Source organism: Sapajus apella, unplaced genomic scaffold (genome assembly GCF_009761245.1).
Source record: "Sapajus apella isolate SASKATOON/1434 unplaced genomic scaffold, GSC_monkey_1.0 scaffold44, whole genome shotgun sequence".
NCBI lineage: Eukaryota > Metazoa > Chordata > Mammalia > Primates > Cebidae > Sapajus > Sapajus apella.
Genome location: NW_022436984.1, coordinates 98,625 through 122,913, shown reverse-complemented (window position 1 = coordinate 122,913; position 24,289 = coordinate 98,625). Strand labels below are relative to the sequence as shown.

The following is a 24,289-nucleotide window of genomic DNA, read 5'->3' as shown; positions in this document are numbered from 1 at the left end:
GGGCTTGAATCCAGGGTTTATCATGTGCTAGATATATCGCTTTGTCTCTAAGCTTCAGATTCCTGAGGTATAAAGTGCTGTTGGTGATGAGGATTAGAGATGCCATTCATGAAGTACCTGGAATATGGGAGACACTCACGCAATGGCTGCCGTTTTTAGCAGTAGCTGTCCTGGCTTTGGCTCTCAGACACAGCCAACTTGTCCTAGGCACATTTTCCCTCTGCCAGGAGAAAAAGGCTTCCAGACCACTGTAGTATCTTGGCAGTTTTTCTTTCTCTTCCTTCCTTCCTTTCTCTCTCTTTCTCCTTCCTTCCTTTCTTTTTCTTTCTTCCTTTGTTCTCTCTCTCTCTCTCTCATTCTTTCTGACAAGGTCTTGCTCTGTTGCCCAGGCTGGAGTGATCACAGCTCACTACAGCCTTAAACTCCTGGGTTTAAGTGTGCCTCCAACCTTAGCCTCGTGAGTAGCTGGGACTACAGGTGTGTGCTACCAGGTTCAGCTAGTTTTTTTGTTGTTGGTTGGTTGGTTGTTTTTGCTGAGGCAGAGTTTCACTATTTTCCCAGGCTGGTCTCGAACTCCAGAACTCAAGCAATCCTCACACCTTGGCCTCCCAAAGTGCTAGGATTACAAGTGTAAGCCACCATGCTCAGCCCACCTCCACTGGTTTCTTAAAGAAAGCATCCCTCTGCGTATATCCTGTACATGAGCTCCTTCAGATATGAACATTTAAAAGAAGGCAGATGGTTAATAAATGTGTGCTGAAGGGACTCCCTCTAGAATATCACAGGTAGCCGCTAAATATGAAATGTTCACAGGTGTTTTGCCACCCAGGCACCCTAGTGAGGACCAGCTGCTGCACCTGTACATCCTGCTCCAGCTTGATCTTGATCATGTTGTATTCTTCACAATCCCAGATCCTCTGCTTGTTCAGCTGCTTCTCATAGTCCTCCACTTTCTTCATGCGGTTGCTAAGATACTCCAGCTAAAGGCACAGGAAGACAAGGGAAAAGTTAGGGACCATCCTTGCCCCACCTCAGTCCTTCAGATGGCCTGACAAGCATAACACAGAGGAGAGTTTGGGAGCTTCATGACTCCGGGGGAGGGGGAGAGTGGAGTTTGGTGGCTTTCAGAAGTCTGAAGCCCCAAGGCTTTTAGGACTTGGCTTGAATTGCCTAAGGGGGTCATTACTCCAGAAACTCTAACAGGAATATTCCATTATGAAATTAAACTCCTTTCCTTGAAGTCTAAATATTTTTAAAAAAAGAAATTACACACAGACCCTGAAACCTGGACATTAATTGCTCAGCTGGGAAGCTCTAGGCTTTATATTTCTAAAAAGTCTATTGGATCTTGGTCAAGTCACTTCTTTGTTGTTTACAACTCTGAAATAAAGTGATAATCCCACACCCTTTAAAAATGTGTCTTAAAACACCTTGGGCCATGAATATTCACAGCTGGGTTAGATACCCAGGAAACAAAGGAGAGGTGACAGGACTATGGAAAACACAGCAAGCTGCCTCGGTGGTACTCACCACCACCAAAGAAACAACCCCATCCGTAAGGCCACACTGATTGGCAAGCGCAGTAATGAACGCAGTAGTATTCAACCGCAGCAATTCTACTCAAGATACAGAACGGCTAGCGAATTCAGTCACAGTAGAAATCACCCCAGACCCCCCGGATCACCCTTGACAGCTTTCACCCTTTACCTCTTTGGCATTATGAGCCTGAAGGGCCCTCTCCCATTTCTTCCTATTACTGGCGAGTAGCTCTTGGCGTTCCACCTCAAATGCTTTCTACGACCAAGAAGGAAAAAGACTCGCGTCTGTTTTGATTGGGCAGGTCCCACCAGTGTCAAAGAACTTTTAGATAACTGTATAAGTGCCATACCACCGACCATATAGAAAAAGTCAAACCCAGATGCAGACTTGCCAAGTTTCATGAGACCACATGGCTATGGAAGGAGTTGCATGGAAATCAGCTGCTACGAAGTCTATACTCCAAATGCAGAGAGGAAATGTGCCAACAGTCCCATGGCTTAGTCAGTATCAGAGGCCGGGAGCTGGAGGGAGGCCAGAGGCCCTGTTGGCAGTCACAGGGCAAGCCCTGGTGTATAATTCAACTGGGACTAGCATTGGTGTGTTGCCTTGGTTGGGGTTCCCATGAAGCAAAGGCAGCATGAAGCTCAGAAGGGGCAGGCGTGGGAATGCAAAAGCAAGTCTCCAACCACCCTAAGAGACAGAGAGGTCTCCACCCTCTTGGCTCTCTTCCATCTTGGAAAGGACTAAATTTCAATCTCAATCATGAACGTTTCATTCAAATTCAAAATACTGATTCCTGAATCCTATGCAGCACTCCCCTTCACCACTGTCTGCCCCAGTTGCCATAAAGAAACAAATAAATAAATGCCTTACATATGCTTTATGCTTAGGGAGAGCTAATCCCCTTTTACTCCCCAACTCCTTGTTTATTTTCTTTCAAAACACTTATTACCACCTGTGAAATAATATATTTAGTGACTTGTTCATTGTCTAGCCATCTCCTACTGGAATACAGGATCCACTGGGAACTTGCTTTTGTTCATAGCTGCATCCCCAGCCCCCTGGAACACTGCCCAGCATATAATAGACACCTGATATGTACTTGTCAAATGAATGAATGAGTAAATAAATTAATAAAACCCAAGAGCAGAAACAGAAATCAGAGGACAGAGAAGTCATCTGGGGCCCTCATTAGATCATTAGGACAGACCTAGACCTCCTCCCAGGGGCCCCCCAAGTGCAGAAAGCAGGTCTTTTCACACCCCATTACCTCAATGTGATAGAGCTCCTCACGAAAGGTTTTCATTACATTCTTCACCTGTTCTTCCATCCGCTCCAGAAGCAGGCAGATGTCATCTGACTGTTTCTTCAAATCCTTCACATACTGGTCATCCTTTGTTTTTAACTCCTAGAAAAAAAGCATGTAAAAGGCTGGGCACAAACTGCATCAGGAGCAAGAGGTGCCAAGCACTCTCTCTAGACCTCTCTCATCAGAATCTGTCAATGCTAGGACATGAAACTGCACAAAGAGGGCTGGCCACAGTGGCTCACACCTATAATCTCAGCCCTTTGGACGGCTGAGGCAGGCGCTTCAGCTCAGGAGGCCAGCCCAGGCAGTATGGTGGAAACTGTGTCTCCAGAAAAAAGTACAAAAATTAGCCAGACATGGTGGGGCATGTCTGTGGTCCCCGCTACTTGGGAGGCTGAGGTGGGAGGATCACTTGAGCCCAGAAGGTTGAGGCTACAGTGAGCCACGATTGCACCACTGCACTCTAGCCTAGGAGATGGAGCAAGACCCTGTCCCAATAATAATAATAATGGACTGTGTAAAGAGAAAGTGGCTTCAGAAGAGTCTGAGAAGGCCTGGGATAAAGCACAGAAGACGGAGTGGAATGGGCTCTGCTCAGGGCAAAGCTCTTAACAAGCACCCAGGACCAAGCCCCTCAATGTTATCACCTGCTGCAAATTCCCTGCAAGCTCCCAGAAAGCCTAGAGCCTCCCAGCCGAGTAATTAATGTACAGGTTCCAAAACAGGAACATATCTACTGCAGACTAAATTGCATTCCTTAACTAAGGACATAAACTCTGGAACAGCGTTTGCTGTAAAAATACTACAGTCATGTGCCACATAACATTTCAGGCAATGATAGACCATATATATGACAGTGGTCCCATAGGATTATAATACAGTATTTTTCCTGTGCCTTTTCTGTTTAGATACAAAAATACTTAGCATGGAGTTACAACTGCTTACAGTATTCAGTATAGTAACATGCTGGACAGGTTTGTAGCCTAGGAGCAATAGGCTATATCATATAGCCTAGGTGTGTAGTAGGTTATACCATCTAGGTTCGTTTAAGCACGTTACGATGTTTACACAACAATGAAATCACATAGCGATGCATTTCTCAGAATATATCTCCATCAAGTGACACATGACTGTATTTCTATTAGATAGCCAATAACTCTACAATTATTGCAAAGCTTTTTCTTCTAGTTAAAAGTTTATAACTTGAAAAGACATCAAAATCGGAAAAGAGTTAAAATTATCTTTGTTCACAGATGACATGATCTTATATGTAGAAAAACTAGAGATTTCACACACACACACACACGCACACACACACACACACACACAAAACCTGTTAGAACTGAAACAAATTCAGCAAAGTTGCAGGACACAAAATCAAAATTCAAAAATCACACAAGGCAGAGCGTAGTGGCTCACTCTTGTAATCCTGTAATCCCAGCACTTTGGGAGGCCAAGGTGGGCGGATCACTTGAGGTCAGAAGTTCAAGACCAGCCTGGCCAACATGGAGAAACCCCATCTCTACTAAAAGTACAAAATTATCCGGGCACGGTAGTGCATGCCTATAATCCCACCTACTTGGGAGGCTGAGGAAGGAGAATCAATTAAATCTGGGGGGCAGAGATTGTGGTGAGCTGAGATTGTGGCATTATACTCCAGCCTGGGCAACAAGAATGAAACCCGTCTCAAAAGAAAAAAAAATCACTATTCTCAATGGCCAAGATTTGGAATCAACCTAAGTGTCCATCAACAGATGAATGGAGAAAGCAAATGTGGTTCATATGCACAATGGAGGACTATTCAGCCATAAAAGAGAATGAGATCCTGTCATTTGCAACAACATGGATGGAACTGAAAGGCATTGTGTTAAATGAAAAAGCCAGGTATAAAAATTCAAACTTTGCATGTTCTCACTCATTTGTGGGAGCTAAAGATTAAAACAATTAAACTCGAGGAGATCGAAAGTAGAATGATAGTTACCAGAGGCTAAGAAAGGGCAGTGGGGAGTTGGGGATGAATGGAGATGGCTAATAGGTAAAAAAAATACAGTTAGAATGAATAAGATTTAGTATTTGACAGCACAACAGGGTGCCTAAGGTCAGCTAGATTCACTGTACATTTTAAAATAACTAAAAGAGTAGAATTGGATGTTTGTAACACAAAGAAATGATACATGTGTGAAGGGATGGATACCCATTTACCCTCATGTGATTATCACACATTGTACAGCTGTATCAAAATATCTTACGTATCCTATAAAATTTTTTAATTTTAAATGTAAAAAGAAAAAGGTCAGGTCAGGCGCAGTGGCTCACACTTGTAATCCCAACAGTTTGGAAGGCAAAGGTGAGTGGGTCATTTGAGGTCAGGAGTTTGAGACCAGCCTGGGCAATGTGGTAAAACCCCATCTCTACTAAAAACACAAAAATCAGCTGGGTATGGTCATACACACTGTAATCCTAGCGACTCAGGAGGCTGAGGCAGGAGGATCACTGGAGCCCAGGAGGTGGAGGTTGTAGTGAGCCAAGATTGGGCCACTGCACTTCAGCCTGGGTGACAGAGTGAGACTCTGTCTCAAAAAAATAAAATAAATTGGCTGGGCGCGGTGGCTCACACCTACAATCCCAGCACTTTGGGAGGTCAAGGTGGGAGGATCACAAGGTGAGGAGATGGAGACCATCCTGGCCAACAAGGTGAAACCCCGTCTCTACTAAAAAAAAAAAAAAATACAAAAATTAGCTGGGCTCAGTGGCAGGCACCTGTAATACCAGCTACTTGGGAGGCTGAGGCAGGAGAATAGCTTGAATCAGGGAGTAGGAGGTTGCAGTGAGCTAAGATCGCGCCACTGCACTCCAGCCTGGTAACAGAGAAAGACTCCATCTCATAAATAAATAAATAAATAAAAATTTTTAAAAATGTTAAATCAGTTGCATTTTTATATACAAATAATGACCAATCCAAAATGGAAATTTGGAAAGTAAGCCATTTACTATAGCACCAAAAAGAATGAAATACTTAGGAGTAAACTTAACCAAGTAGGCAAAAGACTTCTACAGCAAAAACTATAAAACACTACTAAAAGGAATCAAAGAAGATACAAACAAACAGAAGATATCCTGTGCTTAGGAATTGGATGACTCAATATTGTTGAAATGTCCATACTGTACAAAGTGATCTACAGATTCAATGCAATCCTTATCAAAATCCCAACATCATTTTTTGTGGAAATAGAAAAAACATCCTAAAATTCGTAAAATTCAGCATCTCAAGGGACTCCAAATAGCCAAAATAATCTTGAAAAAGAAGAAGGTTGGAGGCCCCACATTCCCTGACTTCAAAACATACTATAGGGCAGGTGTGGTGGCTCTTGCTTGTAATCCCAGCACTTTGGGAGGCCAAGGTGGGCAGATCACCCAAGGTCAGGAGTTTGAGACCAGCCTGACCAACATGGTGAAACCCCATCTCTACTAAAAATGCAAAAATTAGCTGGGCGTGGTGGCACATGCCTGAAGTCTCAGCTATTCTGGAGACTGAAGCAGGAGAATTGCTTGAACCTGGGAGATGGAGGTTGCAGTGAGCTGAGATTGTGCCACTGCACTCCAGCCTGGGTGACAGAGCAAAACCCCATCTTAAAAAACAAAACAAAACAAAAAAAACTACAAAGCAACAGTAATTAAGAGAGTGTGGAACTGACATAAAAGTAGATATACAGACCAAGGGAACTAGAGAGCTCAGAAATAAACCCCTGTATATATGACCAAATGGCTTTTGACAAGGGTCAAAATGATAAATAAACGATATATAACCCCTTGCATCCATGGTCAAATGACTTTTGACAAGACTGTACAGCAGAGAAAGTATAGTCCGTTCAACAAATGGTATTGAGAAAACTGGATGTTCACAGGCAAAAGAATGAAGTTGGGCCCTTACCTTATACCATATACAAAAATAACTCAAAATTGATTAAAGACCTAAAACTATTAAACTCCTAAAAGAAAATAATAGGGGACAAGCTTCTGCACATTGGATTTGACAATGATTTCTTAGACATGACACCAATAGCCCAGGCAACAAAAATCAAAAATAGACAACTGGGTCTGCACCAAATTCAAAACTTTTTGCACATCAAAAAAATCAAGAGTAAGAAGGCAACATTCGGAATAGGAAATCATAATTGAAAATCATATATCTGATAAGGGGTTAATATCTAAAATATATAAGGAACTTCTATAACTCAAAAACAACCCAATTTAAAAATAAGCAAAGAATTTAAACAGACATTTCTCTAAAGATAATATATAAATGGCCATTAAACACTGAAAAACATGTGCAACATCTCTAATCATTAGGGAAATGCAAATCAAAACCACAGCGAGATATCACCTCTCACCATCAACATAGAAATTATTAAAAAACCAGGATGTAAGTGGTGGTGAGAATACAGAGAAGTTAGAACCCTTGTGTGTTGGTGGGAATGTAAAATGGTACAAGTCATTATAAAAAACAGCATGGAGGTTCCTAAGAAAATTAAAAATAGAATTACCATATGACCCAGCAATCCTACTTTTAAGTGTACTTCCAAATAATTCAAAGAAGGATCTCAAAGAGGTACGTGCATACCCCTGCCCATAGCACCATTATACTCACAATAGCCAAAAGGTGAAATCCAACACAAATGTCCATTCACAGAAGAATGCATGAACAAAATGTGGTATAGACGTGCAATGAAATACTACGCACTCTTAAAAAGGAAGGCAATCCTGTCACATGCTACGATGAAGTCCATCTACACTAAGCAAAATGTGCTAGTCACAAAAGGACAAATGCTGTATGTTCACTCACATGAAGTATCTAAAGTAGTCAAAATCATAGAAATGGAAAGTAGAAAGGTGATTACCAAGCACTGGGGGGTGAGCGGGGGATGGGGGAGAGGGAATCGGTGTCTAATGGGTACAGTGTTTCCATGTTGCAAGATGAAAAAGTTCTTAGGGATCTGTGGCATCTGAATGCTGTATACTTAATGTGACTAAACTATATATTTTTTTGGTTTTTGATTTTTGAGACAGAGTCTCACTCGCTCTATCACCCAGTCTAAAGTGCAGTGGTTCGATCTCGGCTCACTGCAAGCTTTGCCTCCCATGTTCAGGCGATTCTCCTGCCTCAGCTTCCCAAGTAGATGGGATTACAGCCGTGGGCCATCACACCCGGCTAATTTTTATATTTTTAGTAGAGATGGGGTTTCTCCATGTTGACCAGGCTGGTCTCAAACTCCTGACCTCAAATAATCCATCTGCCTTGACCTTCCAAAGTGCTGGAATTACAGGCGTGAACCACCATACCTAGCCCATGAACTATATACCTTAAAACGATTGTGATGGCAAATTTAATGATATGTGTTTCTTACCACAATTAAAAAAAAAAAAAAAGAAAAAAGTTTATAACATGAGTTATACAGCATCCTAAATAATGAAGTAAAAGGTTTCTATATTTTTCCATTCAGGAAAAGCAAACCAGTAACCCAGCTAAATTCCAGGTAGACCCCCCTCATCGCTGAGCTTCAGGGCCCGGGCCGCTTGCCTGCTGTAACTCGCTGATGAGCTTGTTCTTATCTTCTAGCAGCCCAGCACAGTGCAGCTGTTGGGTATTGAGCATTTCCCACAGCTCCTGGGGAATTCTCTTCTGCTTGCCCTCTTCCCACTTTGAGGTGATTTCATCGAATTTGTCCTGGCTGGTCTTAACTTCATTTTCCAGCTTCTCAATCCTGCAAATACAAACATGCCAGCCATGCCAGACCAGTTTGAGATGCTGCCTTCCAACAGAGCAGGTATGTTCTCTAGAATCACTATAATATATGGCCTAGGTACTGGGCACTACCCAAACACACCCACCCAAAATCAAACTCAATGCTGAGAATCTTTTAGTTTCATGCTTGACTGCAAGTAACTTAGGCCAACTAAGGAAAATGACGCATAGCAAAAACAGATCAACATTAAGGCTACACACACACACACACACACACACACACACCCCAAGAGTCAACTGGTCACCTGCTTCTGAGTAAGATGATAACACACAACAGTTAAACACTGGGTCTCTGGAGTCACAGAGCTTATGTTCAAGTCCTGACTTTGCTACTAACTGACGGTCAACCCTTTAGACGAGTTGCATAACCTGTTGAAGGCTCACTTTTCTCATCTGTAAAATGACGTGGATGAAAGTATTTACCTTCACATGGCTGGCTGTTGTCAGGATGAAATAAGATGATATGCACAGCACAGGTGCTCAGTGTGGGAGTCACTTAACACTGGTACTTAAATTATCAATTTTTTATTAGTAACATGACCTCGTGTGTCTGGCTACTCCTCTCCCATGTTACCAATAAATGACTACTGGAATGTACAAATAGGGAAACTCCACCATGAGAAATGGAAAATAGGGAGAACCTTGCACACAGAGGATGGGGTGAGGCAGCAGGAAGGCAGGAGAGCTGAGCTGGGGCCCCTCTGGGAACAGTAGCTAGGATATCTGACAGAGACTCTCTGCTCCTTGTAACAGACTAATCCTTTGAGGGCACCTCCAAACAAACCCCCTGAGCAACCCAAGTCACAACTTAAACATCCTGCAATCCCCTCTCCCTGTCCCATCCCCCACCCACCCCACCTTCCAAGCTAGGACACTTTTTAAATTTAATTGACTTTTTAATTTAAAGAAATGAGAAACAGCTGTCAGGTCATCTTTCCACAGTACACTGGCCTCGTAACCCTGACACCTGAGACCTTCAGCATTGCTCAGTGGCTAGAGGATGAGGCCTAACTCCTTGTCATGACCTTCCCCACCTTTCACAAGCTGACCGTGCTGCGAATCTGCCAACTCAGTTCCTGGTACAGCTCATAGGGGCAGTGAGAAGTTTCGAGAATAAAAATCACCAACCTACACTGGAAGAGCTGGTAAAGTTGCTAACAAGGGAGCTACTTATGCTGAACAACTAAAAACATTGTTAAAATCGTCCCCTGTACATATATAAGATGAGCCAAAATGGTCAAGTAGTTGCTTTTTTTCTTTCTTTTTTATTTTCTTAAGACAGGGTTTCACTCCCACTACCCAGGCTGGAGTCCAGTGGCACACTCTTGGCTCGCTACAACCTCCACCTCCTGGGCTCAAGTGATCCTCCTGCCTCCTGAAGTACTTACTGGGACTACAGGTGTGTGTGTGCCACCACACCCAACTAATTTTTTGTATTTTTAGTAGAGACAGCGTTCACTATGTTGGCCAAGCTGGTCTTGAACTCCTGACCTCAAGTGATTCACCCACCTTGGCCTCCCAAAGTGCTGGGATTACAGGCATGAGCCACCCCACGCCAAGTGGTTGCTTTTCTATTTGTTTAAGAAACCAATTGAAGAACAATCCAAAGTTTAAATGAGGAGCTGCTATCAGTGTACCTCTGTGTGCAAACCAAAGAAGTTTAATTCTTCTAAGCAACTTATCCCTCCCTGCTGGACAGCCTGAGACCTGGGGCATGGGTGTGCAGGGCAGCCTGCCTCCAGAGGACAGGAGCTGAGGGCTTGACACTGGTTCCTGTTATCCCTCTGACCCTCCATCCTTCTAGGCATGGTGCCCTTAGTATTCTTTAATAACGCTGCCATCTTTACACATAGCACTGAGATGCTTATGGGTCTGGTCATTCTCACCAATTTAAACCCAGGACTGCCCAGTTGACCTTCTTAGCCTCATCTCTTTCCTTCTGCCACCACCCACACATCCTTCACTATCATGCCATTCCCAAGCACGTCATGTGATCCCACACCTCTGCTCTCAAGTGTTCCCTCTGCCTAAAATGCCTACTCTTCAACTCCTCAAACTCCTATTCATCCCTCACAGCCCAGCTCAATGTCACCTTGTCTGGGAAGTTTTCTCTAATCTCTGCAGATAGAATGAAAGGCCTCCTTGTGTGTGTTACTACAACCCTTTACACATTATCTAATTAGCACAAATTATGGGAGTTTCCATGTGTCTCTTGACTAGACTGTGAATATCACACACAGAGGCCATGTCTCACTCCTTTTGTATATACACAGCTTGGCACATATCAGCAACGTAGTACTTGAGGAAGGAAGGAAAGAAAAGAGAGAAGAGGAGGGAGGGAGAACTTATAAGGGCAGGAAGGGAATTGCCTAAGGTGGACAAAGTCACCTTCCAATCATTCCGGAGAATTGCGGGACCCATGAAGGAGATTACCTTCATGTCCACCAGGCGCAGAGAAGCACAGTCCTTACCTCTGACGCTTTATGTCATCTTCTTCGACTCTCCTGTGGGTCTCTCTGATATCTATTGCCACCTGGATATTTGTCACCAACTCGGTGCCACAGAGCAGAAGTTTAGCCAATTTCTGAAAAGAGAGAAGAATTTACAAAGTTAGAACACTTTGGAAATAATGTATAAAGTCAGAAACATTTTTGCACAACTGTCCACAGCTCTTCTTCCATTCAAGCAGGAAGCAGCAGCTACCTTAAGACTTTTAAGAGTGGCCTCTATGTAGCAACCCTTTATCAGGACATTTGTGATGTGATTTTACAGCTCACAATTTAAAAGCACTCTGCAGTTCTTGGCCAGGCATGGTGGCTCATGCCTATAATCCCAGCACTTTGGGAGGCCAAGGCGGGTGGATTATTTGAGGTCAGGAGTTCAAAACCAGGTTGGCCAAGATGGAGAAAGCCCATCTCTGCTAAAAATTCAAAAATTAGCCAGGTGTGATTGTGGGTGCCTACAATGGGAGGCCTGGGGTTCAATCACTTGAACCCAGGAGGTGGAGGTTTCAGTAAGCCAAGATCATGCCACTGCACTCCAGCTGGGGACAGAGCAAGACTCTGTCTCAAAAAAAAAAAAAAAAAAAGGTGTTGCCCTTGCACTTGTGCCCTGTTGGCTCCTGGTCTCCAGCCTAAGTGACAGAGTAAGATTCAATGTCAAAAAAAAAAAAAAAAAAATTTATATATATATATCCTTCTATCTAAATACCTTTATACAATTTAAAAGTCTTAGTTTGAATTCAGATACACCTCAGAGTTCTACTCGTAACTGGGTAGCTAAGGGAGAGCCTGCCTCTGGCTGCAGCTCCCAGCCCACCCCCAGCTGTCCTGCAGGCATGTGGATTTTCCAGACTACACATCCAAGCTCCATCTATACCCTGTGGCCATCCTTCAGACCCAGGGGTTGCATAACAATGGCCTCATCTGCCCTGAGGAAGACAGACTCTGGGAAGAGGCACACACAGGTTGAAGGTAGGCTCAAAGTCATTCGGGCAGGGAATTTTGGCTCCCATGGGACTCAGTGATCTAGAGAAGACGATGGGGGTTTGAAGGGACACGAGGCAAGTCTACTTGAGGGGGTGCATCCACAGGAAACCCAGAGCAGAGCCCAGACCCCCATCATCACCACTTCTATTTAATGAGCTGGAGCATCCAACTAATGTGATAGGGAAGAAAAAGAAATAAAAGATATAAAAATTAGACAGGGAGAAATAAAACTCATTATTTTCCGACGATATGATTACATATGTTAAAAAAAAAATCCAAAAGAAGCCAAAGGTAACTATTAGAATTAACAAGTGAATTTGGCAAGGTCGCTGGATACCATATCAATGTATTAGAATCAACTATACATTTATATACCACCAATGAACCGTTATAACCTGAACAAAAAGTGTAAAACATTGCTGAGCCAAATTAAAGAATACCTCTCATGGATTATAAATTCAATTCAATCAATTGAAATCACAGCAGGTTTTTTTGGTAGAAATTGACAAGCTGATTCTAAAATGTATATGAAAATACAAAGGGTCAAGAATCTCTAAGATAAGGCTGGGCGCAGTGGCTCATGCCTGTAATCCCAGCACTTTGGGAAGCTGAGGCAGGAGGATCACTTGAGGCCAAGAGTTCGAGACCAGCCTGGCCAACATGGTGAAACCCTATTTCCAGTAAAAATACAAAAATTAGTCAGGTATGGTGGCACATGCTTGTAATCCTAGCTACTCAGAAGGCTGAGGCATGAGAATGACTTGAACCCTTGAAACTGGGAGGTGGAGGTTGCAGTAAGCCAAGACTGCACCACTGCACTCCAGCCTGGATGATAGAACAAGACTGTCTCGGGAAAAAAAAAAAATAGCCAAGACTATCTGAAAGAACACAGTCCGGGGACTTACCCTACCAGACAGCATATTAAGAACTGTCCTAAAGCTACAGTACTTAAAACTATGTAATCAGCACAAAGCTGGTGATACAGTTTCGATATGTGTCCCCACCCAAATCTCATGTTGAATTTTAATCCCCAAAATTGGAGATGGAGCCTGGTGGGAAATGATTGGATCATGGGGGTGGATTTCTCAAGGTTTAGCAGCATCCTCTTGGTGTTCTTATGATAGTGAGTGAGTTCTCACGAGATCTGGCCGTTGCAAAGTGTGTGGCACCTCTCTGCGCTCCCTCTCTCACTCCTGCTCCTGCCACGTGAGATGCCTGCTTCCCCTTTGCCTTCTGTCATGACTGGAAGCTTCCTGAGGCCTCCCTAGAAGCAGAGCCCACCTTGCTTCTTGTACAGCCCACAGAACCATGAGCCAATTAAACCTCCTTATAAAGGGTCCAGTCTCAAGTATTTTTTTTTCTCAATGTGAGAATGGAATAATACAGACAGACATAAATACCAAGGAAGAAAACAGAGAATGTAGGAACAAACTCACACATACCTGATCACCTGATTCATGACAAAGGTGCACAGCAATGCAGTGGGGAGAGGGGAATTTTTCAGTAAACGGTGCTGAGTCAACTAAAAATCTATATAGACAACAACAAACTTAGAACCCTACCCTTACATGGTAGACAAAATCAATTCCAGATAGGTCACTGGCCAAAATGTAAATGGTAGAATAATAAAGCTTCTAGAAGAAACCATAGAAGACTGTCTTCATAAATATGAAGTAGACAAAGGTTAAACAGGACACAAAAATAATGACCACTAAAAACATCATAAACTGCAGGGTCAAGGGTGGGGCCCAGCCTGCCCAGATCTTATGTCAGAACTAATCATCAATACCCGAATCTTGAGGAAGGGAGCATCTTTTGTGTACATTTCTCCTTGATGCCAAGGCTCTTCACTATTTAAGTCCTAAGTGAAAGGAACTTTCAAAACCTGCTAATGATAATATCAGAGGGAGAAGAGGGGGAAAAAAAAGAAAAGGAAAAAGAAATTAAAAAAAAAAAAACTTGCTAATGAAAACAATATTATCTTGTTGTACTGGACCGAGCGTAGAAAGTTAGCACCAAGACAAAAGTATGCCAGATTGCAGGGTCATTTATTATGCCGGCGACCACAGAGGACTCAAGTCTCTCCAACCTGTGGCCTCGAAAGGAGGGTGCCAAGACTTTTTATACCCAAAAAACCACCTTGGGAGTGGGGGTGAGGAGCGAGGATGGGGATGAAAAAGTTTCAGACATTCCAAGGGCCAGGGGATTCTGTAATTCACCTCCTGGGCAGAGAGGAGGGTGGGGGTCTCCGGACATTCCAAGGGCCAGGGGACTTTTGTCATTCTGTTTGGTACTTCAGTGGTTTACAGAAGTCAAGATAAGCATTTGTTTACACATTGGGTAGTGATAGAAGTTACAGATCTTAGTTAAGCCAAGGCCAGCAGTTATTGTGAGGAGAATGGGGCAGCCGTTGCGACTTATTTAAAAAACAGTTTTGCATTGTATAAAAATGGCGTTGCTCAGGTTCTGGCTCTAGGCCCGCACAATATCACAATCTCTTCGGGTTTTTTGCTTTGGTTTGTTTTGTTTCAGTCCCATCATGGTTTTGTTTTTTATTTCTTAAACGGCTGAGTTAAAATCCAGCTAGTGTGCCATAATTTCATACTTTCAATGTGTGTCATGCAGTGACACTGCCACAACCCCAGGCTGAGGGCCAACACACAATTCACGGAACCGATTAATCATATTTGGTCTTTATGTAAATAATAAATGTTTTTAAATTGCCTAAATATACCATTCTGAGCCATTTCATCCCAATTTCATCCCACCAGGAAAAAAAAAAAAACAAAAAACAGGTTTTTTTCCTCTCTAAAAATAATAAATACCAAAATAACTACATTTAAATAAATAATGTTATGATGATGACATTAAGAAGCTCAGCATCAGGCTGACGCCCTTTCTCCATGTGCACTGCTGCTCAGCCCTGAGCTGGCGCACTTGGGAAAGTCGAGCGGTTTTCTTCCCAAGGAGCCGGGCAGGTGCAGGGACCTCCCACTCTCATTCCCTCACCCCTCTCCTCGCCTTTCATTTTCTGTAGAGGAGTCAGCCTCAGGATTAGGTTCAGTTCTGAAAGGTCAGGGACATTTCCTTCCACAAGTCAGGAAATGCCCCAGACGTCCCCTGCAGGGCACTGCTGGGACCCTCCTCCACTATGACGGCTGCTCACCGTGGGTGGGAAAACTGCAATGCTGAAGAGATGACGTCGGGTCAGAGGGCACCCAGAGCCGGGGATGATACCCAAAATACAAACCTACCACGGAGAGACCTGGGATCTTAGTTTCAAAAGGGCCTGTGAGAAAAGGCTGAATCTTTTTTCCCAAATGAAGTAGTAATGGTTCTGTCGTTTTAAACATAAACAATACTTAGGAGACTTGTTTTACTTAGAGTGGAATATTTTGCCAGGGACAAAGTCAACCCAAAGAAACAACAAAAACAGCCAGAAAGAGAACAGTTAAGTGCAGCTCGGTGAGTCCGGGCAGTTCCTTCCCAGCACCAGCTCCTCGCTGGGTTCTCAGGGTTCCAAGTGGCCACAGCATCCGTCCACCTGTCCACGCCACCCACACGCTGAAATGGAGGTGGATGAAATTCATCAGGCAGCTACTGTAGCATGGAAATGTGCAGATGCCACAAAGTAGCTTCATCTGAACTTTAACAAGAGAGACAAAAGGAAATCATTCTAGGCTGAAAACAAAAAAACTACATTGTTTCTTTTTCCCAAATGATTCCACTGAAAGGTCCTGTGTGATTCCAAAAGTCTGATAGAAACGGAGTGATGTGAAATGCCCCAAACCCCATTATTTTGCAAAGAAAGTACACCTCAAAATACTCGAATTCCACATGTGAGCAAGAAAGCACTGTCTTGTCTCTGCTGCCTGGCGGGTCCTGTGAGGGTGGCGGGGACAGCTCCCCTCACGTCCTGAGGGCCTAGTACTGGGAGACCCACCTGCAGCAGGCGCTGACGGCCATCCTCACACAGCGATGCGTGGTCCTCGCAGGAGGACCGAGAGTCTCATTCGTAGGTAAAAGCTGAACCCAAAGGCAGCAGACCTGCAGGTGCTCAGTGGGGGAGACACTGTCTCCAAAATCAGGTTTTGTTGTGTGTGGTTTTTGTTCAAGTGTGACTTCTGTCTTTAAATTAAGCAGTTTTAAGGCCACCTGAGTTTTGTGTTTTCAGTACTGAGAGGTGAAGTCCAACCACAGGGCCCTGCATCCACTGAGAGCTAGTGGGAGGCAATGTCTCCTTTTGGCACCAGAAAGTTGATATTGTTCAAGAAAAGCTCTCTCAGTAGCTAGTTCTGGACACCCTTTTCCCTTACAGCTGCTGGTGGCATGTCCACACTCAGGGCCATGACAGTGCTCTCGCCATCTTCCATCTTGATCTGCTTCAGCTCTGGCTGCTCCTGCTGGTCACTGCTCTGGCACTGTATGGGCAGGGAGGCCGATGTGGACGCGTGTGTCACCAACATGTGCAAAGGACCCGCCACTGCATTGTTCACCTGGCCGTGGACCACAGTGGGGACTGACACCACGTGAGTGCTGTTTTGTGTTACAGTTTTTATGGGTAGACCCAGAGGTGCCTGTTGCACTATGGTCACCATCTGGACCAGGGTGGTCTGTGCCGTCTGGATGATCCGGCTAGCAGTGCCTAGCGTGGCACGGCCAATGGCGGGAATAGACTCTACTTTCACTTTGACTTCTCTGTGATCTCCGTTCTCCTGGGGCTTTCCCAGCACAGCTGCTGGGGTGACCACAGCTTGTCCAGAGACAGTGTACATATTTGCTGGGGCCAGTCCGGCCACACCACTGGTATCTGGTTGACGACATGAACTGTCTGCACAATGGGTGGCTAGGAGGTCGAGTAGTCACTGGGGTGGCTACGATGTAGGTGACAGGCTTGATGGCTGCTGCTGGACGGTGATTAAGACTGGCTGACTGGACAGAGGTGGTCCTGGTGCACTCTGGGCAAACGGGGATTCCTGGATGACAGCGAGTCTGAGGTGTGTGGTGCCAGGGGGGCTGGCAAGCCTTGTCTCCAAAGGCTCTCAGGTGCCACTAGAGTGAGCACTCCAGACAGCACTCCAGCGTGACTGGGAGAGGCTGGGGCACTCCTAGAAGAGAGCGATCCAGACGGCCCCCAGGCCGTCTTTCCTAAAAGCCTCTTCTATTGATTTGCTTTCACAAGCAGTATCTATCCTCCAGAATGAGCCTTTGCCTGGTTCTTCCTGGGAACACAGAACTTTGATGAAATAACAATTCAGAGAGAGGCTACAGTGAATTGAATTCTGCCAGCCCTTGTCTGCAGTCCTATAGTAGGGCTAATTTCTATTGATGTGTGTATAAATTCCGTTCAGGGTGAGCTGTTAGGAGCCACTGTAATTGTCTGTACTGTTAGCTGTGCACAGGAGTAAGGTGGCTTCGAATCATCCTTCAGGCTGTCTCCACCTGAAGCTTCCTTTTCATTTTCAGGCTGCAAGTTGTCAGCCATTAAATGGAGGTCAGATGGCATCACTCGGTCCACCTTCTACCGTGAAGACCCCGCTCCCTGGGATCTGGAGCGGTAGGAGTTTGCAGCGCTGATGGTTCCTGTGGGGGAGGGCAGAGGGCTGATGAGGTGGGCCAGAGGGTCTTGGGCGAGAGTGTGGCTGCCCAACCTTCACTGGAGACTCAGGCTGGACAAGGCAGTGAATGTTATCCTGGTGTTTGTGCCTGGGAACCTGAAGATGCACATGTGCAGCAGCTGCAGCGAGTGGCACCTTGGAAACACGCTGTCCACGAACATGCTGCTCTGGCCCAGGCGGCGCACTTAGGAGCCACCACTGCCCAGGGGCGTGAGGATCTTGAGGTAGCACCTGCTGCGAGATGAAGCCCAAGTGGCCCAAGCTCATGTCCACGGAGCCCTGCGACAAGTTGAGGCCGATGGTCACCGAGTGCTTCTTCATCAGATACTTGAACTCGCGGCCCTCTAGGCACTACAGGGCCCAGCCCCCCGGCAGGGACCCACCGCCTCCACCGGCCCCACCGCCTGAGAGCAAGCCACGGCCTATACTCTGGTTTACACTTAATTAGGAAGTGCTCAGGGTGAACTGTATATCAGCATTTTAAAAAATCTAATATCCAGGCCGGGCGCGGTGGCTCACGCCTGTAATCCCAGCACTTTGGGAGGCCGAGGCGGGTGGATCACGAGGTCAAGAGATCGAGACCATCCTGGTCAACATGGTGAAACCCCGTCTCTACTAAAAACTACAAAAAATTAGCTGGGCATGGTGGCGTGTGCCTGTAATCCCAGCTACTCAGGAGGCTGAGGCAGGAGAATTGCCTGAACCCAGGAGGCGGAGGTTGCGGTGAGCCGAGATCGTGCCATGGCACTCCAGCCTGGGTAACAAGAGCGAAACTCCGTCTCAAAAAAAAAAAAAAAAATCTAATATCCTTTTGTCCTACACAGAAATGCTGAGATCACTGACCTTTTTTTTTTTGAGGGTGGGGGGACAGAGTCTTTCTCTGTCACCCAGGCTAGAGTGCACTGGCCTAATCTCAGATCACTGAGGGTTCAAGGAATCTTCCCGTCTCAGCCTCCTGAGCAGCCAGGACCCCAGGTGTGTGCCACCACCCAGCCAACTTCTGTATTTTTAGTAGAGATGAGGTTTCACCATGTTGGCCAGGCTGGTCTTGAACTCCTGACCTCAGGTGATCTGCCCGCCTCAGCCTTCCAAAGTACTGGGATTACAGGCATGAGCCACTGCACCCGGCTGAGCTCACTGACTTTTAAATGAAGAGAACTAAGTACAAAAAGGTGACATGAACCATTTACTCTGCAGAAGGTAAGAGATCAGGAACAAGAACCCCATCAGTCCAGTTATCTTTTCCACAGTAAAATATCTGATCCCTCACACAGTACAAGGTATTCAATGATCTCTCTATATACCTCTATGCTCTATAATCATGTTCAGCAACCTGAGTATTTTTCCACCAGAAATGATCTCTCTCTTCTCTGCTATTAAAAGTTGCAACTATTTTTCTAAGACAACTTGAATCCCATTTTCTCCACTGAACTTGCCCTGACCAGGCCAGCTTGGTGAGCTCCTCTCCATATTCCGAGTTCGCACGGTATCACCATTTTTGCCTTTCACTTAGCATTGATGAAATGCAGCATGTCGTCAGTTCTGGTCTGCTGTTTTGAGCTGCTGTTTATCCCTCCTGCACCTCCTGTTCCAGGTCTTTATTAAGCATCCCAGGAGCTGTTTCATTGCCATAAGAGTAATCAATGATTTTCTTTTTTGTGTCTACTGAGTACAAGCTACACACTACTCCACGGCTACAAGAAGAGGCTCTCATTCTCACAGTACATACAGTTTCGCTGCGGACACTGCAGGCACACACATCTGAAAAGTCATATGCAGCAGAAAACTCTCAAAATGAAAAGAACGGCACAGACAGGAAGTATTCAATGTGTGGAGGAAGGGAGTTCAGGCAGGGCTGAGGAAGAATCCAAGAAGGATTTGGATCTTGAGAGGGTTGTTAAAAATGGGAAAGTGAAGCCATGTGCGGTGGCTTATGCCTATAATCCCAGCACTTTGGGAGGCTGAGGTGGGCGGATCGAAAGGTCAGGAGATCAAGACCATCCTGGCCAAAATGGCGAAACCCTGTCTCTACTAAAAATACAAAAATTAGCTGGGCGTGGTGGCACTCGCCTGTAGTCCCAGCTACTCGGGAAGCTAAGGCAGGAGAATTACTTGAACCCAGGAGGTAGAGGTTGCAATGAGCTGAGATCATGCTACTGCACTCCAGCCTGGGTGAAAGAGCAAGACTCTGTCTCAAAAAAAAAAAAAAAAAAAGGAAAAGAAAAAAGGAAAGGTGGTCAGATGAGCAGAGAGAAAAGGAGAATTGAGGGGCCCTGGCATTCCAGATGATCAAAGGCACAAAGCAAGGATGAACAAGGCCCCACTGGAGGGGAGTGAGTGGATCAGATCGCCTCTCCAAAGCAGAAGGCCCAAATAAGGTAATGAATGGGAGATATGCTTGGAAAATTAAAACAGGAACAGTCTATCAAAGGCTTTGAATGCCCAGGCTAAAACATCTGGACTTGATCCTATGAAGAATGAATACCACTAAAAGTGCATGAGCAGAGAAGAGACAGCATAAATATAAGAAACTGTCACATGAAAGCTCACTCCTAGAGAGCTCTCAAATGGGAAAGGTTCTATTCCATTCTGCCTAGAGACAGCAACATCGACCTTATGATTTCTTCCAGATTCAGTGTGAAAACCAAGACGTCACCCAGCTCACTAGTCTTCCAGAGCCCATTTGCCAACCAGTTCATACCAATCTGCTTTCTTCTTTTTGTTTGTGGCTCTTGCTTTGATCCTCCTCACTCTCCTTCTTCCCATCTAAATATTCTCCAAGTGCTTCCCTGTGATGGGGGGGAAAAATACAGAAAAAATGAAGTTATTTCTTGTACTTAAATTCTATATTTAAAGGTTTTGGCTGGGCACAGTGGCTCATGCCTGTAATCCCAACAATTTGGGAGTCCAAGACAGGAGGATTGCCTGAGGCCAGGAGTTCAAGATAAGCATGGCCAACATAGCAAGACCCCACCTCTATTTATGTAAACAACAATAATAATAATGGTTCCATTGTACTTCATATATAAATATATATTCCATATGGATTAAAATTTAAATATTGGCCAGGCGTGGTGGCTCACCCCTGTAATCCCAGCATTTTGGGAGGCCAAGGCAGGAGGATTGCTTTAAATCAGGAGTTTGAGATCAGCCTGGGAGACATAGAGAGACCCTGTCTCTATCATAAAGAAAAAATTAAATATTTTTTAAAACCACAGTCATAAGAAACACTAGAAGTAAATACAGGAGAATATCTATACAATCTTAGCATAGAAAACCCATCTTTGAATAAGATCAAACTCAGAAAAAAAAAAGATTAAGAGATTTTACTTTGTAAAATATAGAAATTTTATCCGTGAAAGTCAAGGGATAAACTGGCAAAAGATATTTGACAAAGTTTTACTATCCATAAAATAGGAAGGGCTCCTTCAAATTAATACACAAAAGACAAAATACCAAAGAGAAAAACGGGCAAAGGATATGAACAGGCAATTTCCTGAAGAAATACAAATGGCAAATAGCCATTTGAAGATAGAGTCAGCTTCACATATAATCAGAGAACAAAAACCCTGTGAGTCATCATTACCCTATTATCAGACTAAAAAAAGATTTTAAAGGTTGACAATATCAGGTGGGAGCCCAACTTTCCACACTCCAAGGGTGGGAATGTAAAGTGTAAAAATCTGTCTAAAAGGCAATTTGGCAAGATTTGTCAAAAACTTAAAAGTGCCTCCCCTCTGACCCAACAATCCTATCTTTAGGAATTTTTTATAGAAAGCCTTCACAAGTACATAAATAAATATGAATGTACAAGAAAGATGATTCTAGCACTGACTATACTAGCAAGAGCATGGAAACATTCTACATACATATTAATAGCTGACTAATTAAGAGGAAACATTTCAAAAATACTGTGTAGCCTACGAAAAGAATGGTGCAAAACCTAGCAGCAAGGGAAAATGTCCACAGCCGTGAAGTGAATGAAGCCAGTTGGAGAACAGTATGTGGACTATAATGCACATATTCTTTTTAAAACAGGTTTATATGTGCACAGGACATTTTCTGGAAGGATATATGACAAACAGATAACAGCAATTACTTAAGGAACAGATTTTCTACATTTTTGTGTTGCATGAATTTATAAATAGTGCATGTGTGTGTGCTTATCTGTGTGTGAATCAGAAAACAAGACTAAAGGGGCGGCGTCAAGATAAGGTTCCAGATTATGGACTTCAGAGGAAGCATGGGGGAATGACCTCACCAACCCCCATACTACTTACATCATTGAGACCCAGCTCTCTCCTCTGGCACACAGTGGCCATAAGGGCTCCCAGTACTGCCTTAGGAAAAATGAAACCAACATCCAACATGACACAGAATTTTTTTTTTTTTTTTGAGACGGAGTTTCGCTCTTTTTGCCCAGGCGGGAGTACAATGGCACGATCTCGGCTCACTGCAACCTCTGCCTCCCAGGTTCCAGCGATTCTCCTGCCTGGCAGATCTCTTTATCTCATTCTTTCTCAACTTTTTCTAACTCTGACGTCCCTCTCTACTCCCTTTGTTCAAAGTCTAGGACAATCCTACCTAGTGTAACACTAGTTTGGAGATAAAGAGCTGAGTTACCACCCTCCACTCCAATCTAAGCAAAACTCTCGTTTTTTTTTCTTGCTATTTCATTGACTTCCCTATTCTTATCGAACATGCTCTTTGTTGTCTTACTAAGCAAACTCATTGTTCCATTTTACTCAAGTCTTCCGCTATTGCCAGGCTTATCATGCTCCCATCACCACTCAAAAAGTTCTCTTGACTTTCTACTTTGACTACCAATTAATGACCAGCTCTAAAGAATCCCTTCCAACTGCTTTCTGGATCAAAGATCAGTGCTTCAGAAAGAAAAAAAACGATGATGCAGTCCAGATATGCTACATATTTTTTTTTTCTTAGAGTCTTCCTCTGTCATCCAGGCTAGAGTACAGTGGAGCCATTTCAGCCCACTGCAGCCTCCACCTCCCAGGTTCAAGCAATTCTCCTGACTCACCCTCCCAAGTAGCTGGGATTACAGGCACGCCCCACCAGCCTTGGCTAACTTTTGTATTTTTAGTAAAGATGAGGTTTCACTGAAGCAGGAGCAGCTATGAGAAACAGACCTCTTGGACACTGAACTAGGAAGGAAGGAGTGATTTATTTCAACTGGGAGCAAGGCGCATAGCTGCCCAATAGCCAAGCTCCTCTAACAAAGAGAAGCTCTGCCTTCATATCCTGGACTATGAATCTAGGATTACAACTCTCGATATTACACATGAAAGGGTCTTGGGTTTACAGCCTCAGAAATTACATGTGAAATGGTCTTGGTCGTGGAGTAGGCATGGGGCAGGTGTTTGATCTTGTTTAAGTAAAAACAATGCCTTCCAGAGAGATTCCCCCATACTATGCCTGCTATCTATAGGAAGGCAATTAAGGAGGTGCAGGTTAGCCAGCCTTTTCTTCTATTGAAATGCAGTGTGGAAGTCAAGCGGGAGGTGATCCTAGATGCTCGGATCTCTTTCCTCACTTCACCGCATTGGCTGGGCTGCAGACATGCTACAAATTCTGATTAGCTAGTTTTAACTTAAATCTCATCACTGGCTTTTATTCATCATTTTTTACTGCTTAGCACTGTACTGTCCAAATATGGTAGCCATAACCACATGTGGCTATAAAGCCCTTGAAATGCAGCTGGTGCAAACTGAAATGCGCTATAAGTATAAAATACACTCTAGATGGATTTTGAAGACTTTGAACAAAAAATATTTGCAATATATCTCATCAGTCTGATTTATACTAATTGCATATTAAAATAATACCTTTATATAGTGGGTTAAATAAATTATTAATTTCACCTGTTTTTAGCACCTTTTTTTTTTTTTTTTTTTTTTTTTTTTTTGGGATGGAGTTTCACTCTTGTTACCCAGGCTGGAGTGCAATGACGCGATCTCGGCTCACCGCAACCTCCGCCTCCTGGGTTCAGGCAATTCTCCTGCCTCAACCTCCTGAGTAGCTGGGATTACAGGCACACGCCACCATGCCCAGCTAATTTTTTGTATTTTTAGTAGAGACGGGGGTTTCACCGTGTTGACCAGGATGGTCTCGATCTCTTGACCTCGTGATCCACCCGCCTCGGCCTCCCAAAGTGCTGGGATTACAGGCTTGAGCCACCGTGCCCGGCCTGTTTTTAGCACTTTCAATGAGACTACTACAAAACGTGAAATGACATATGTGGCTGATATTGTATTTCTTTTGTTCAGCAATGACCTAGTATATTCTCCAAAGGAACTGTCTCAGACTTCTATCTCTTCAGATTTGAGCTCCCTCCAGGGACTGAGTCCTCTTTTGGGAAGCTGCTTCCTCACCACCGCCCCATGTATGTGGTCTAAATGGGGGTTGCCATCTTGAATACTCCACTTCCTGACCAAAGTCCATTCTCAGGATTTAAAAAAATTGGAACTCAGTTGATTATCTACCTGGTTTTAGAGTTCTCGGTTGGAAATAACTT

At 44.2% G+C, this 24,289-nt stretch overlaps 1 protein-coding gene and 1 pseudogene across 2 annotated transcripts in view; both read right to left on the bottom strand.

Moving 5' to 3' along the window:
* Positions 1–24,289, bottom strand: part of DRC1 (dynein regulatory complex subunit 1) — a 58,072-nt gene that overhangs the window by 22,797 nt on the left and 10,986 nt on the right. The window contains exons 2-7 of the mRNA XM_032301249.1: positions 20,459–20,546; positions 11,123–11,235; positions 8,427–8,610; positions 2,810–2,947; positions 1,708–1,794; positions 858–980 (exon numbers count right to left, since the gene is read on the bottom strand). Coding sequence (XP_032157140.1) covers positions 858–980; positions 1,708–1,794; positions 2,810–2,947; positions 8,427–8,610; positions 11,123–11,235; positions 20,459–20,546 — 733 coding nt within the window. The remainder of the gene's footprint in view (positions 1–857; positions 981–1,707; positions 1,795–2,809; positions 2,948–8,426; positions 8,611–11,122; positions 11,236–20,458; positions 20,547–24,289) is intronic.
* On the bottom strand, positions 15,488–17,264 carry LOC116566747 (annotated as a pseudogene). Its single transcript, XR_004276000.1, has one exon. The product of XR_004276000.1 is annotated as a forkhead box protein K2 pseudogene (transcript).